Genomic DNA, 15,473 nt, shown 5'->3' with positions numbered 1-15,473 from the left:
CCCGTCCCAAGTGTGTTCACCCCATCGTTCCCTCGAGTGCCCGTTTCTCAGTTCCAGTTCTGGGCCTCACCTCAGCCCACTCAGCCCTGACTTGAGTCAGCGCCTCCCGCCGGGAGCCCCCTGAGCTCGACTCTACCCACGCAGCGCCAGCTTAGGGTCGGTTTCCAGCCTAGCTGCACCCCTCTTCCAGCTCCGCCCCGCCCCGCCCGCCAGCTCACCGAGTTCCGGCTCGCAACCTCGACCCCGCCCCGCATTGCGGCCACTCGGCGGTTACCAGCTAGTCCCGCCTCCCCGACGCCAGAGCGGCGCAGCCAATCGGCGGCTGCCACACTGCGGCCCGAGCCGGGCGAGGGGGTTGGGACCTCCGGCTGCAGGTCCGCCTGGGCCAGACGCACGAGCTCCGGCTGTGGGTGCGTGGTCGCCGGCCCGGCCTTCGCATACCCCGCCGAGCGCCAACCTTCCCGGCTGCTGCCGCCGCCGCACCTCGCCGCCATGCGCCTTCGCCGCTTAGCCCTGTTCCCCGGCTTGGCGCTGCTTCTTGCCGCGGCCCGCCTCGCCGTTGCCTCCGACGTGCTGGAACTCACGGACGACAACTTCGAGAGTCGCGTCTCCGACACGGGCTCCGCGGGCCTTATGCTGGTTGAGTTCTTCGCCCCCTGGTGAGGCCGCTGAGCTGGGCCAGAGGAGGGAGGGCTGAGCTGGGCTGGGGGCGAAGGCGCGGGAACAGTTGGGCCTACGCAGTGTCTGCTCCTTCCACCATTCCCGCCGGCCGGATGGCGGCCGGCAGGTTGCCCACCCCCCGAGAGCTGATCTGCCTCAGATAACAGAAGTAGATGCTGATCGCCTAGGAGCGAGACCCGGGAAGGAAATCGCCACGGCCCCTTTCATACGGGGCCACATCCTTGCCTGGTGCTCTTGCGGTACTTCCTATTTGCAGAAGGCTAAACCACCCCCTGCCTTCCCTCGGTATATTCAGTTTCTGGGTGAGTCAGTGCTAAAGTGCTCTGATCTACACAAGGGGCATCCTAAGGCCTTGCACTGGTAGCGAACGTTTTCCCCAAGTGCAGGGACTCTGGGCAACCAGCACTTTTTTTTCTTTTTGCCCTATGCCCGCAACCATGGGTTTCTAGCCAAGGTCACTCAGTGGCTGCAGAATGGTCCTAAGTGCAATATATATATTTTATCCAGTTCATGGTTCACACTTTCTCCATTAAGCGTTTCTCAGCACCTGCAGAATCCTGTCAAAAAGAGCAGGAACAACAATTCCTTCAGAATCCAAATTGTCAGTTTTAATTAGGATTTCTGAAGGATGCCAAGAAAGAAAATTAACCTGTGTCGGAGAAAGTAACATCAGTAGTACTGATGTGTTAGAGGAATGCTCTGGGCTAATTTGACTGAACAAGGCCTAAATTCGTTAGGAGAGAAACAATTTTAAATGAAGTGGTGGGTGGCACGGGGCAGATAGAATTTCTTACCCAATAAACCTTGCAGGAAAAAAGGGTGGACAGTGCTTGGGATAGTTCAGTATATCCATGCTAATTGCTGTGCTTAATTTCATCCACTGCAGTGATTCTTAATTAACAACTACTTGTATTCAGAAATATCAATAAAGCAAGCTATTTAACTTTGGCTTCTAACTCTGGTCTTCATTCTAAAGGGCTAAGCTCACTGGTTGAAGGTTACTCTAGAAATCTTAAGAGTGAAGACTAAATGAACCAGCAGAAAGGCAACACATTTTTTCAGCTTGTGGCAGATTTTGTATCCAGATCACTCTTGGAAGTACTGATTATACCTTACAGGTGGTTATTATTCACTTCTAGAACTCAAATTCTGTCTAGAAACAATTTTTACCTGGCATGTAAACATAGTGTTAACTTTGAGGGAATATCACTGTAATTAGAATGGAGTTGTAAAAACTGGGTAATGCTTCTGTGCCTACAGGATTTAACATCGAAGTGAATTGGTAAAAAATTGTTGGCTATTAGACTATTTGGAGCAAATTGTTTTCCCTGTTGAAGTGTTCTTTCCTGCATTAAATTGTTGCTTATACTTCCTTTAAAACTACATATCCCGGCACTCTTTAAACTATCCCAAATTGGGTGGCTCTCTGCTGTGGTGTCTGCTTTTAATTGGTCTAGGAGGTAAGATCCTCCTCCCCAATGCCGCAGGAGGATCAGTTTTCTCAATCATTTGGAGTGAAGGAACTCCTGTTGAAAATGTCCTTATTCAACTTTTTTTTTTAATTAATACTTTGATTAGAAATGTTTTCTGACTTCTATATTCCTTTGTGCAGAATAGTTATATATATTTTAAATGCCTGTATTTGAGAGTAACCAATTATTTGTCCAGGAAGGAAGAAGTAACTTTTGAGCTTTTAACTTTGTTAAAAGATTATTTCTGTTCTCCTACTCTGTCTCTGGTGAATCCTCTCATTGCCCCTGCACATCTGGCCTGTACCCCAGTTCTGTAGGCATAAATAAATGGTAGTAGTACCTCACAGGGATAGTTTTCAGGAGTAAAATGGACCTATTGTTATAGGATATGTTTTCCATTTTCATCTTACAAGCGAATGTGAAAGACTTTTTGCTCTTTTGTGGGTCTTGGGGTTTTCTTTGCAGTTGACTTTGTAGACTATTTCCATTAAAGGAGTTAATCATCTCATTTGTAAGAATGAGTGCTTGAATTTCTCTGGGAAAAGAAATAACACTATTTTTATGTTTGTGGTAATTTTTGAAAATTCATTGAGTGACATTTAGTTTTAAGCCCTCAACATCTACTTAATTTATAGATTTGTACCGTACCTTAAAGGACAGTAGTGTTAACTAATGTTTGATACATGATCCTAGAATAATAGAAAAAAAAATTGTGGTTAGTATAAAGTGGAATATTTGTTTTACTTGGCTTCTTTCACACACATACTCCCAATTGATTTTTTTATGATATTTATTTATGCGTGCATGCAGAACTGGGGTACAGGCCAGAGGTGCAGGGGCAGTGACAGAATTCACCAGAGACAGAGTAGGGGAACAGAAATGATCTTTTAACAAAGTTAAAAGCTCAAAAGTTAATTATTACTTCCTGAACAAATAATTGGTTGCTCTCTCCTCTATTGGGACTTAATAATACCACCTCTCACCACATCAGACAGATATTTCTTTGGGGAAAGGACTGTATCAGTTTTTCTGTCCAAGTCAAAATGGTATTTGGCACTTGGCAGGGAGGAAATGATTGTTGTGTGAATATAAGTAAAAATTCATTATTAACTACTAGGTGCTACCACTGAAGGTGGTAAAAAGATGAAAGAAGTTGCAGTTAATCTTGATGATCACCTTCAAACGTCACCTGAGTTTCATTATTGGTGAATTTGAACAGAGCAGTTTTCTTTCAGCCTATTGCAACTTGTTTAACAAGTCTGTATACTGGACATTTGATGACCTTACAGATTTTACCAATGCTTAGCGCATTCTTCAGTCCTAGCCTTGCCACTTACACACAGAAATCCCCATACTCCAATTGTCCCCTCCCAGATTCCTAGAGATTCTTACTCAAGAAATGCCACAAGTGGGGCACCGGCATGCAGATTTTTTAAATTCGTTCATGGATATTTTTATATGCATCTGGGTTGAGAGCCACTGGTCTATGCAATTATTTTATGCTTCTTTTTTTCTCTAAAATGTTTTAAGACACTGGGTTAAAACTATTCTTAATTCTGTTGTCTCAGCCTTTTTCACATTCAGAATCTTTGTTTTCATCACTTCCACTCTGACCCAAGCTTTCATATCTGCCATGTAAAATATATTATGTCTAAGTGGCTCTATACTTATCTCTGCTTTCCTCCTTCCTGTCAGTCCTATTTATTGTTGATGTAGGCTTAAATCACATGGAGCACATTTAATGTGTCTTAACAAAAATGAAAGCCTTCATAAATTTCTATTCCTAGTTATAACCTTTGCTTCTATTCCCCTTATCTAAAATATTCTGCCCTGTCCTGCCTGAAGCCTTAAATCCTTAAAAGCCAGATCCAGCTCACTCCCTTTGATAAATACTCTTTCAGCCTTGAACCTTTTTCTTGGATAAGTAGGTTAAGTCAATTATAATTTTTTAAATTTTTGTTACAATACAGGCATGATTAATTAAAACTTATTATGCAATGTTAAACGAATACAGAGGTCATAACACAGTGTTTTAAACATATCTAAGATAATACTTGACTGATTGTGAAGGAAACTTTTGTGTCACAAAGAAATGCTGCCGTGGGAAATAAAACAACTGCAAGATACATCCCAATTTCAGATATGGCAAATGTGCTTTTGTGAAATACAGCGTAAGGAAAACCACTTATTTATGACCCAGCTGAAAAAGTTAAAGCCAGTAGAGTTGAAGCCCATGGGTACCTCTTTCCCACCGATGTACTCTCATGCTGAATTTGGCGTCATGTCATTTGGTCCTTAAACTTTTAGAAAATATGTGATCCAGCATCTAATATGATCTTTTTTTATATCGTTTTCCTTTATTTAAATTTTCTGATAATTATGTTTGAATAGGACTCCTAAGAGCTTGAAGAATATAAAGTCTTGTAGTCCTTTGTTTTAAGTAAGTTTTAGAGGCAGAATGATTCTAAATTACTTACCCATCACACAAAATAAATTTTTATAGTTAGCTCAAGTTCCTTCTGTGATTCCTTTGTTTTTGAATTGTATTTTTTGCTGTCTGTGGGGAGTAATAGAACTCACCTTCTGAAGGTGATCTCTCTAACACCCCGTTGGAATTTGAAGAGGTGATATACAGCTGGCCCTAGCTGTACACTGAAAAGGAGGAATATCCTCCCCCCCCAATTGCATGTGCAGTGTACCTGTGGGACGGATCGGGTTCTCTGGGTGGAGGAGCAGGTGTTTCTGATGGCCCTCTGGGAAAATATTCTAGCCGACACAATGTTTTATCTCTTCAGTTCTTATAACCAGGTGAATCCCATGTAGTCTTTTAAAAGTCAAACTTGCCATCTTAAAGATGTCATTCTAATGCTTTGTTGAAACTCAGTTGAAAACTGCAGTGTCTTTTAGATCTCATTCCACTAGCCCCTTTAAGCAGGTTTATGGTAAGAGGGTCATATTGAAGGAAGGGAGGGAAACAGTTGATATTAACTTGGGGCCTTACAAGATTTCAATTATATATCTTTAAGAATTACAGTATTGGTTCCCTAAGGAGAAAAAATGTGCCTTCCTTTGGGAAATGCTACCAGGAAAGGGATTATTGCTGTCTTGTCCTTCATTTTATCTTCATTAATTGTTCAATGGGCTTGAGTTCTTTCCCCTTTTAGGAGAATATGTTATAGATTTCAGGATTCAGTTGTACTTTTAATTGAGAAAATAGATGTTTGGGGCTGAACCAGTTCTGTATAGTCAACCTCAATCTAGGGATAATACTATTACCTTCTGAGAACTCTGATTTGCTCTGTCAGTAATGGGTACTGTTCAGGTGATGTTTTTGCTTATGGAAGCAGCTCCTAGATTAAAAGTAGTACTATAATTTGAGATTCTTCTTAGAAAAACAAGGTTAACAAACTTGTAGGATTAAGCTGAGACTTAGACTTCTAAAAATACCTATCTACCTATCTTTGTGTAGGTGTGGACACTGCAAGAGGCTTGCCCCTGAGTATGAAGCTGCAGCTACCAGATTAAAAGGAATAGTCCCATTAGCAAAGGTGAGTATAGGTGGATTCTCACTAATGGAAATGAAGAATTTTTTTTTAATTTTTTAAAGATTTATTTTTATTTATTTATGCATACAAGAACTGGGTGTAGGCCAGAGGTGTGAGGGTGAGAGGATTTACCAAAGACAAAGTGGGGAGCAGAACAGGCAGATCTACTGAAATACAATGCTGTGGGGAACAGCAAGCGAGGCAGGAGAGATCTGCTCCGCCATATGTCATGTGGGTCAGTTCCTTGACTGGGATTAAACTCATGACACAGTATCTGGTGATAGCTTGAGAGCTGAGACTTTAACTACTGCACCACCAGGGAGGCCCAGAAATGAAGAATTTTAAGTTGCAGTTTGTAAAATTAATTTTCTCTACACTTAGCGTAGTAAGGAGAACATTCATTCCTTGACTGTTAAATTAGTTAAGTTTTCAAAAGACAGAAAGGAGTAAAACAGAAAACTATTGGCATGAGAAGTATAATATATGGTAAATAAAAATTGGAGGCAAATGTGGAAACTTGTCTCACAAAGAAATGCTGCCATGGGAATTATGATGCAACTGCAAGATACATCCCAATTTCAGATAAGGTAAATGCTTTTGTGAAATACAGCGTAAGGGATACCACTAATTTACGAGCCAGCTGAAAAAGTTAAAGCCAGTAGAGTTGAAGCCCATGTGTATCTCTTTCCCAATAGTCAAGGTTAAAGGAGAGTTCCCTAAACTGCCATGTAATGCTGACAATAATGGAACTAAGAAAATTATGAGGGTGATGTTAAGTATATAACTAACAGGACAACTATATACTGAATATTTGTTTTCACAGTCAAGTAATGTTTCCCTAATTTTATTCTGTAGTAAACCCATAGTTGCTCTAGTCTAAAACTTCATACTCTATAATAGTTTATACACATGTAGGACTGTTTGTCAACTGTCCTGTGGCAACTTGCCATAGAGAATAAAGAGTTCAGACGTGGGCCTTCCCTGCTGGCTCAAAGAGTTAAAGTGCTGCACTGTGAAGCTGTCCACAGCCACTGCAGCACAAGTTCAACCCCCAGCCAGGGAGGTAAGGGCCTCTCCTGTCTCGCCCACTGCTCCCTTCAGCAGTGTATTTCAGTAGACCTGCCTATTCTGTCCCCCACTCTTGTCTCTGGTGAATTCTGCCACCCCCAAACCCCCGCACATCTGGCCTGTACCCCAGTTTTTATATGCATAAATAAGCAAATCTTAAAAAAAAAGTCCAGATATGATTTAATTTCTCTCATGTGACTTTGTAGCCTGTTAATATGCACTTACTATTTATGAACTTCAGTTTTTCTTAGAGCCTTGGTATCATACTTTAGAAACTTAGGAATATTAAATGAGATAATATATACAAAGTACCTGTAGCACTAAGGAGTAACTAAAATGGAAATTGTTTACCATCTTACTGATAATTCTCACTAGATCGTGTTGTATTGTCGCCTAAATTCATGCTAATTCAAAGAGTGTGTTTTAAGTATTGATACCTTTATTTTATTTATTTATGCATACAAGAGCTGGGGTATAGGTCAGATATATGGAGGTGGGGGTGAGAGGATTCATCAGAGACAGGGGCGACAGAAAACAGACAGATCTACTGAAATATGCCACTGAGGGAACAGGGGATGAGACAGGAGATGTCTGCTGTACTATGTACTGGCTGGGGATCAAACTTACACTGCAGTTGGCTAGTGATGGCTTGATAGTGCTGATACGTTAACCCCTTTACCACTAGAGGGAGGCCCCTCTTTTTTTTTCCTATGATCAAACAAGTTATTTATTTATGCCATCTGCCATAAGCAGAGATGGAAGATAAATATACTGATATAATTTATACAACTTGAGGTCCTGTACACTTTTCTTGTCCATGTGCAGAGTAGTGGTCTAAGCAGTGCTGTGGCCCCTAGTGCTTAGGTAGTGATCCAGATTATCTTTGTATTCATATTCATAGCTGGTGGGAGTGGATTCACGTGAGTATTGTGGAATAGAGTATGGTTACCATCTCCCAAAGGAAAAGACTTGGAGCTGATAAGGAGATGAGGATAAGGAATGAACTCAGGTCGCATGCTTACTTGCACATCCCAGGCAGTGCAGCAAGGTAGGTGAGGGCCTTCTAAGTGTTAGCTGAGCCCTCCACCACTGGAACCACTAGACGGAGACAACACTACTTGTGACCAATACCCACCTAACAACCTAGAAATCCACGACCCAGCTGCCATCTTTGATCTGGACCACCTGACACCTCTTGTAATAAAACTCTACATGACTTGCCAGATCAGAGCCCTACAGCCTAGAGGGTGTGTACACCTATGTCTGTATACCCTTGACGGAGATAATTAACATAAGTGACTTAGTAATTTATGTGATTTTTCCTAAACGTTACGAGACAGAAAAAAAGATGGAAACTATTGCTTTATACAATAGTAATAACCACAGGCAGAATTTAAAATCATTTGTATGTTTTTCATGAGGTACAAGAATATAAATTTTTTTAAAGATTTATTTATTTATTCATACAGAACTGGGGTATAGGCCAGAGATGCGGTGGGTGAGAGGATTCACCAGGGATAGAGTGGGGAACAGAACAGGCAGATCGACAAAGTATACTGCTGAGGGGAGCAGCTGTGGATCTCCTCCTGGGCAGGCGGGGATCGAACTCATGCCGAAGTGGCTTAAGCTTCTTAGTGCAGTGTTTTAACCCACTGCGCCACGAGGAAGAACCAGAATCTAAATTTTAAAGAATTTCTCAGGTGATTCTGGTGTAGCTAGCTCAGCACTTGTCTGCCTTTAAAATCTAATATTTTGTGGCATGTACACCAAGAAATTCTCGATCCTTTTATGATTTGACCAATCCTTCTACTTTGTGAATGTGGAAAGATTCTGCAGCATGCATTTAGATAAATGGTTCATGTATCTTAATCTTAGGTTGATTGTACGGCCAACACAAACACCTGTAATAAGTATGGTGTCAGTGGCTATCCAACCCTGAAGATATTTAGAGATGGTGAAGAAGCAGGTGCTTACGATGGGCCTAGGACTGCCGGTAAGGATCTTGCATTGCACTCTGAAAATTGAATTTGATAAATGCTCCTATTTTTTGTAGTGGGAACATGACATCTTTTTGTACAATGTATTATCATTCTTATAGATTTACCATCTAAGAGATCAATTTGGTAGCTAACAAAGACCTCTGTACATAAACAGACTATATAATTAATGAAGAAATTGTTTGAATTTTGAGTTGCGGGGTCAACTTGTTATTTTTTTCTTTTGACAAATATTTATTGAGTAGCAACACTACACCGGATATTCTAGATGTGTATTAGGTGCTTGGTATCCATTGATAAATAAAGTAGACAATATCCCCTTAGGAGAACAAGGCAACAAACAAGTTTAAACATATATATATAGACATAACTACTTCACATCCAATAGGATGAATACTATCAAAAAACAGAGTAAGGATGGAAAGAAAATAAAACCTTTTGCACTATTTGTGTGAATATAAAAGGGTATAGTTGCTATGCAAATCCATATGGGGTTACTATAAAAATTAAAAACAGTTACCATAAAGGCCACCAATTCCACTTCTGGATATATGCGCAAAAGAATTGAAAACTGGGTTTTGAGGACTTAATTGTTTATAGCTTCATTATTCATAATAACAAATATGCAACCCAAGTATCCCATCAGTGGATCAGATAACATATAAAACGTGATTAGATATATCTGTATCTAACTATATATGTACACACACACACAATGGAATATTTAACCTTAAAAAAGGAAAGATGTTCTTATTTGTACTATTAACATGTATAGTCGAAGACATTGTGCTAAGTGATATAAGACAAATACTGTCAACAAAAAAGACAATAATACTGCGTAAGTCCCATTATCTGAGGTTCCTAGGTAGGAGACAAAAAGTAGGATGGTAGTTCCCAGATACCATGTGCATAATTTAGAACATAAGATAACTTCAGTTAGTAATAAGACTATTAAAGGAGAAAAATAAGATCGGATACTATAAGCTGAGACCTAACAGAAGAAGCTAACCGTAGCCTTCCTGGCAGAAGGGAAAGAAGGTGTGAAAATCCCTGAAATGTTTCTTAATTTGATGTGTTCAAAGGACAAAGATCATGAGGCCAGTATACACTTAGTAAGGATAACAGATGAGATTTGAGCAGTGAGAACTGTATCCTGTAGTTGAGAGAAAATACTTTTATATGGCTAAAGATAGTTTTGAGTCTTACAGATAATCAAACATTTTATCTCTTTATGTTGGAAAACTAAGAGGGAAGGTTTACAGTTTAGGCATTTTAGGGGTAAGAAATTTTTTTCAGTACCTGTGATTCTTACCTCATATATGAAGCATTGTCCCTGCTTAATTCTGATGCCATCTTCAGAATGTTTAACCTTAGCACTTTTACCCTGGCTATATTCACAGCGTGAAATCATCTTTCCCCGTTATGCATGACTTACTTTTTGTCATTCCAATCTTAGCTTAAACTTTACCTTCCAAAGACTTTTCCCAGGCTACCAGACCTAAGGTGCCACCATTTTCTTACCACATCATCTGAATTCTCTGTTAAATAGTTTTTTAAAAGTTGCTTGCTTATTTGGAGATATATTGTATTATTTATTTGCAGATTTATTGTGTAAGAATCAAGAGAACAGATACTTGATTTGGTTTGTTTACTGTTCTGTCCCAGCAGTTATACTCGCCACATAGAGTAAATAGTTATTCAATAACTGTTGAGTGCATGAATAAATACTTTGACTCAACTGAGGTGATTTAGCCAATACTTAAAGTTTGATGTCTAAGTACAAAAGTTAAATACAAGTTTTCTTTATGAGCTTAAAATCACTAATGAAGAACCCATGTTATGGTTCAGGTTTAGTTTTGTTTTTGAATTTAAGGTAAAGTTAATAATTAGAGTTCTTACTTCTCCTCTGAACTTGGACCAAGCTTAATTACATTGTGGCTGAACCCAACCAGATTGCTATTCTCACTTGACTGTATCAAGGATTCCTTAAACTTGAGAATTTCTCAGCATCTGACTGGGTCAGACATTTGACTACTTTGGATGGATTATTGTGTTCAACTACTCCTAAGTACTATCTTGTTTGCCTTCCTTCTTAAACTGGTTATTCAGCACTTCACTTCTATCTTCCTGAGTATTTTAAATTCTCAGGGAGAAAAGTTACACTTTTCATCATATCTCTAAGGTAAAATTCCTTTATTTTATTTTAATTTTTTAAAGATTTATTTACTTACACATACAGAACTGGAGTACAGGCCAGAGGTGCAGGGGCAGTGAGAGGATTCACCAGAGACAGAGTAGGGAGCAGAACAGGCCAACTGATGGAGTACACTGCTGAGGGGATCAGCGGGAGGGTCAGGAGAGGTCTGCCTCGCCGTGTGGGTCACCTCCGGGGCTGGAGATTGAACTCATGATGAAGTGGCTTTAGCTTCTTAGAGTTGTGCTTTAATCTGCTGTGCCACCAGATTCCTTTATTTTTTAAATAATTTTTAGTGACATAAGTTTCAGGTGTACCTCATTATAAATAAACATCTTTATATATTAAAGTTCGCCACTGATAATCCTCAGTCTATTCTTCACTATGCAGTTGATCCTTTTACCTCATTTACTCATCCTACTTCCACTTTCTCCCTTCTGGTAACCACTAACTTGATTTTACTGTCTTAAAGTTTATTTTTGTTTGATTATATTCATTTGTTTGTTTAATTTTTCTGTGTACAACATAAAAGTAAAATTACACAGTGTGAGGTTAAGTTCTTTGTAATTAAATTATCTTGTATCATAATAGTACCCTTTCAAAATAAGCAGTTCATACCAATTCCGATTAATGTACAGCTCCTCCTTTTTGGAGAGCTGAGGAAAAACATTTAAAAAGGAAAAAATGCTGGAGAGAGGAGGAAAAAATAATTTTAGAGAAACAAAAACACAAAGTAGGGTCAGTACTATTCAAAGGGTTAAACAGTACACTTTTAGTCAATTAGCAAGTTATAATATTAAGGGGAAAGATGTCCTAAAGGAACTCTGCAGAGTCTTATGGACCCCACCCCCTACTCCAGCTTTCTGGACTCTACCCCATGCTCCAGTGTTTGGAAACTACAACTCCCAGCATTACCAGAGAGAGAACTGCGAGGACCCAAGGGCAGAGCTAGCAGGAATTCTGGGACATTTGGGGGATAAATAGGGTGCAAGATTGCATCTCTCTCTTTCTCTTGGGAAACAGCTCTCCTGACCTCCTGACGGTGTTTTCAGTCAGCCTAGCCATAAGGTATTCCAGTTACTTTGTATCCCACTCCCTTTCCCTGGGTTGTTTCCTATTCCTTTCCCCTTTTGTAAATAAACTGGTTATTGATCCTTTTGTGTGTACCTGCAGTATAACTGAATTGTGAGTGCGCAGGTGAAGCCCCACAGACAGGCAGCCAGTCCACTCTGGGCTACCCTGTAACAGTAGTACTGAGGATAGCAAAGGAGTGGAAGAGATAAATATGGAGAAGTAGCATTGCCTCTGTCCTTCCTCTCTGAGTATTTTGAATAGCTTGAATGAGTCCCTAAAGAAAATGAAATAATGGTCTGTTCGTTAGCTTAAGGAGCAAAAATTTTCTATTTTATGTGTGGTTATTATTAAAAACATTTTCTATTTAGCCCATTTTACTTCAATAGGAAAATTGCAGTGGGTGGATCCTACACATAAAAATTTTTGATTTATATGCAACATATATAGTTAAATCATCTTCTTTGTGCTACTTGAAAAATAAGAGATTTGGTTAGTTTACTTGCAAAGTGAGTGTTGTTGAACTTGTTATGTACTAGGCATTATTCTTATATAATCAATGAGCAAAACAGACAAAAATCCTGGACTTTACTTTGTAGTGTGGAGAGAAAAAAATAAGTTAGGATGGCATATATTAATTAAATGGTGGAAAGTGCTGTAGTAAAAGAAAATAGGGAAAGGGCATAAGGAGTATTGGAGGTAAAGTGGGTTAAGTTTACAATAGAATGGTTAGGGAAGCATTCGTTGAGAAGACATTTGAGCAAAGCCTAGAGGAGACAAGGAAGGGATACCTAGAGAGTGTCTTCCAGGCAGAAAAATAGTAAGCATAAAGGCAGTATTGAATGAGTATTAATAAAAACACTAATACCTCGCTGCTAGGATTATATGAATATAAAGTTTCTTTGGGGAGCAGTTGACCAGTTATAAAGCCCTATATATATTCTCACACAGAGAATCCACTTCTTGGAAATTTACCCTATGTTTAAAACATATTAACAAGGTTGTTTCTTGCAGAAGCATTTGTAACAGTAAGAAATTGTAAAAAGAAAGAAAGAAAAAAGTCCATCAACTGTGATTGGTTAAATTATGAGACAGCCATACAAAGATTTGTTTTTGGAAGGATAAAAATGTATATCTTGATACAAAAATATCTAAATTTTGCTGAAGGGTGGAGAGAATTTTTCTTGTTTCCTCTTTTGAACTTTGAATCATGTGAAAGATTACTTTGTCAAAAATTATAAATTTGTGTTACTATTATCTTTCATCTTTTAAGATGGAATTGTCAGCCACCTGAAGAAGCAAGCAGGACCAGCTTCAGTTCCTCTCAAGACTGAGGAAGAATTTGAGAAGTTCATTAGTGACAAAGATGCTTCTGTGGTGGGTAAGTGCAAATATTTGGTTATGCCATATTATCATCAATTTGGTTTTTAAAACCTGTCTGAGTAAGCAACAAAATTAAAACAATTTAAGAAAAGTTGGGTGCAGTTGAAAAGACAACTCAGAAATAGGTAAGAATTTCAATGATGTGGGAAATGGTGGTTTATTTATGACTGGCTTTGTATTCTTGTAGATGGACAATTTTAATTTCAATTAAAGAACTAGAATAGTTAATCTTAAGATGTTTTACTTAAACTCTGAGACTGAAATAATACATTAGTTAAAGTTGAAAATAGTATTTTAGGGGAAGAAACATAATAAGCCTCTGCTGTTTTTACAGTTGTAGGGGAATTATGATTTTAAGATCAAATTGGTAGGACTTGTGTTATATCTTCATGATAGCCTTTGCTTTCTTGGGTGTTGCAGTATCTCATTTTATCCTTACATCTTGGGTGCACTTTGTGTTACTATTATAAAAGTGACTTTCTGGCAATAAAAGATGGTTTTGAAAGTTTGATTAAAAGCTATCTAACAGTGTTGTAAGAAAATAAAGTAAACAAAAAAGCTACTTCTCTTGGTATTGCAGAAGTGGGGGGAATCGCTACTATATTTTGTATTTTTCTATAGAAAAAAATCTGTATTTTTTTTCTCTAGGAAAAAAAAAGATGAAATGATTTACAGTTTGGCATTGCCTCATTCAGTCCTTTGATATCTGAGTTGATATCTGAGATAGTCCCTAAAGCTCTGTTTCCCCACATTTACTTAGTTGTGAAAGACTTGAATTAAAATCTGAGCCCTAGCAAATCCTTTCTGTTAGCTTTGAGTGTTTGTTGTTGTTTTTTTTTAAGGGTAGAAGAATTACTCTAATTCTCAATATTTTGTTAAATTCCACATTTAGTCATGGCAAAATAAACTTAGCTTTCCTATTTATCCTCTCCTTGTCTGTTTAATATAGAGCTTTGAATAATAGAAGAATTGAACAATTTTTAGTATGTCTCAGCACTTACTATTTGTTCTCTGTATGTTTGACATTTTCTGTATAGGTTTTTTCAAGGATTTATTCAGTGAAGCTCACTCTGAGTTTCTAAAAGCAGCCAGCAACTTGAGAGATAACTACCGATTTGCACACACCAATATTGAGTCTCTGGTGAACAAGTATGATGATAATGGAGAGTAAGTAACTGAGTTTTGAATGCCCTTGTAAATCTCTGGACTATTGTGTAAACTGGTGGATTTGTTAAGTTTTTCTAAAAGGTTTATTGAACACTTGTGAGGCACTAAACTAAGGGCTAGAAACTATTGTTGCTTTTGAGGGCTGTGTAGTCAGGGAAACAGTGAATGTGTAAAACTCTAAGTAAATGAACATTATAGATACTCTGATAGAAATAGATATAGGATTGCTGTAAGTAGAAAGATTTTTTTCTTTGGGGTTGGGAAGTAGTATCAGGAAAAATTTCATAGAAAGATCACTCTTGAAGTATGACTTGAAATACGTGTTTCCTGAAGCAACTTATGGCAGTTAAAAATTATTCCAGATAGAGCAGCCAGAGTGAAAGCCCAAGATGTGAACCAAACTAGTCATGCTGGGACCTGCAGTATAGCTGGAGTATTGTTTGTAAATGAGGGCATAGTGAAAGGTACAGAGACCAAATTATAGAAGACCTTAAGTGCTATATAAAAGAAACTAGATTTTGTCATCTAGATATTCAAGAGCCATTGAAAGACTGATCTAGATTATGTCATTAATTTGCATTTTAGAAGTAAAGTCACTGGCATCCATACGTATAATGGTGTTGGGGGGTGGGGCAGTCAAAAGTGAGTCTAAATTAAGGCAGTTTTGAGAGTTCTAGAGATGAGGGAGTATATATAAAAAGTTTAAATAGGGCCCTTTGTGGTGGTACAGCACTGTGAAGCTGGCCATAGCCACTTTGGTGCGAGTTAGATCCCCACCCTGGAGGTGACCTACATGGTGCAGCAGAACTCTTCTGTCTCACCTGCTGCTCCCCTCAGCAGTGTACTTCGTCAGTCTGCTGGTTGTGCTTCCCATTCTGACTGGTGAATCCTCTCA

General features: G+C 38.8%; 1 protein-coding gene across 1 annotated transcript in view; it reads left to right on the top strand.

The window, feature by feature from the left end:
* Nucleotides 1–372: 372 nt before the first annotated feature.
* Nucleotides 373–15,473, top strand: part of PDIA3 (protein disulfide isomerase family A, member 3) — a 24,789-nt gene continuing 9,688 nt past the window's right edge. The window contains exons 1-5 of the mRNA XM_012728539.1: nucleotides 373–659; nucleotides 5,623–5,701; nucleotides 8,642–8,759; nucleotides 13,302–13,409; nucleotides 14,449–14,578. Of these exons, the coding sequence (XP_012583993.1) occupies nucleotides 493–659; nucleotides 5,623–5,701; nucleotides 8,642–8,759; nucleotides 13,302–13,409; nucleotides 14,449–14,578 (602 nt within the window). The 5' untranslated portion in view covers nucleotides 373–492. The remainder of the gene's footprint in view (nucleotides 660–5,622; nucleotides 5,702–8,641; nucleotides 8,760–13,301; nucleotides 13,410–14,448; nucleotides 14,579–15,473) is intronic.

This window comes from Condylura cristata, unplaced genomic scaffold, assembly GCF_000260355.1.
Source record: "Condylura cristata isolate star-nosed mole 26May11 unplaced genomic scaffold, ConCri1.0 scaffold00023, whole genome shotgun sequence".
In the NCBI taxonomy this organism is placed as follows: Eukaryota; Metazoa; Chordata; class Mammalia; order Eulipotyphla; family Talpidae; genus Condylura; species Condylura cristata.
The sequence above is the reverse complement of the archived record's forward strand: the minus strand, read 5'-3'. Positions and strand labels throughout refer to the sequence as shown.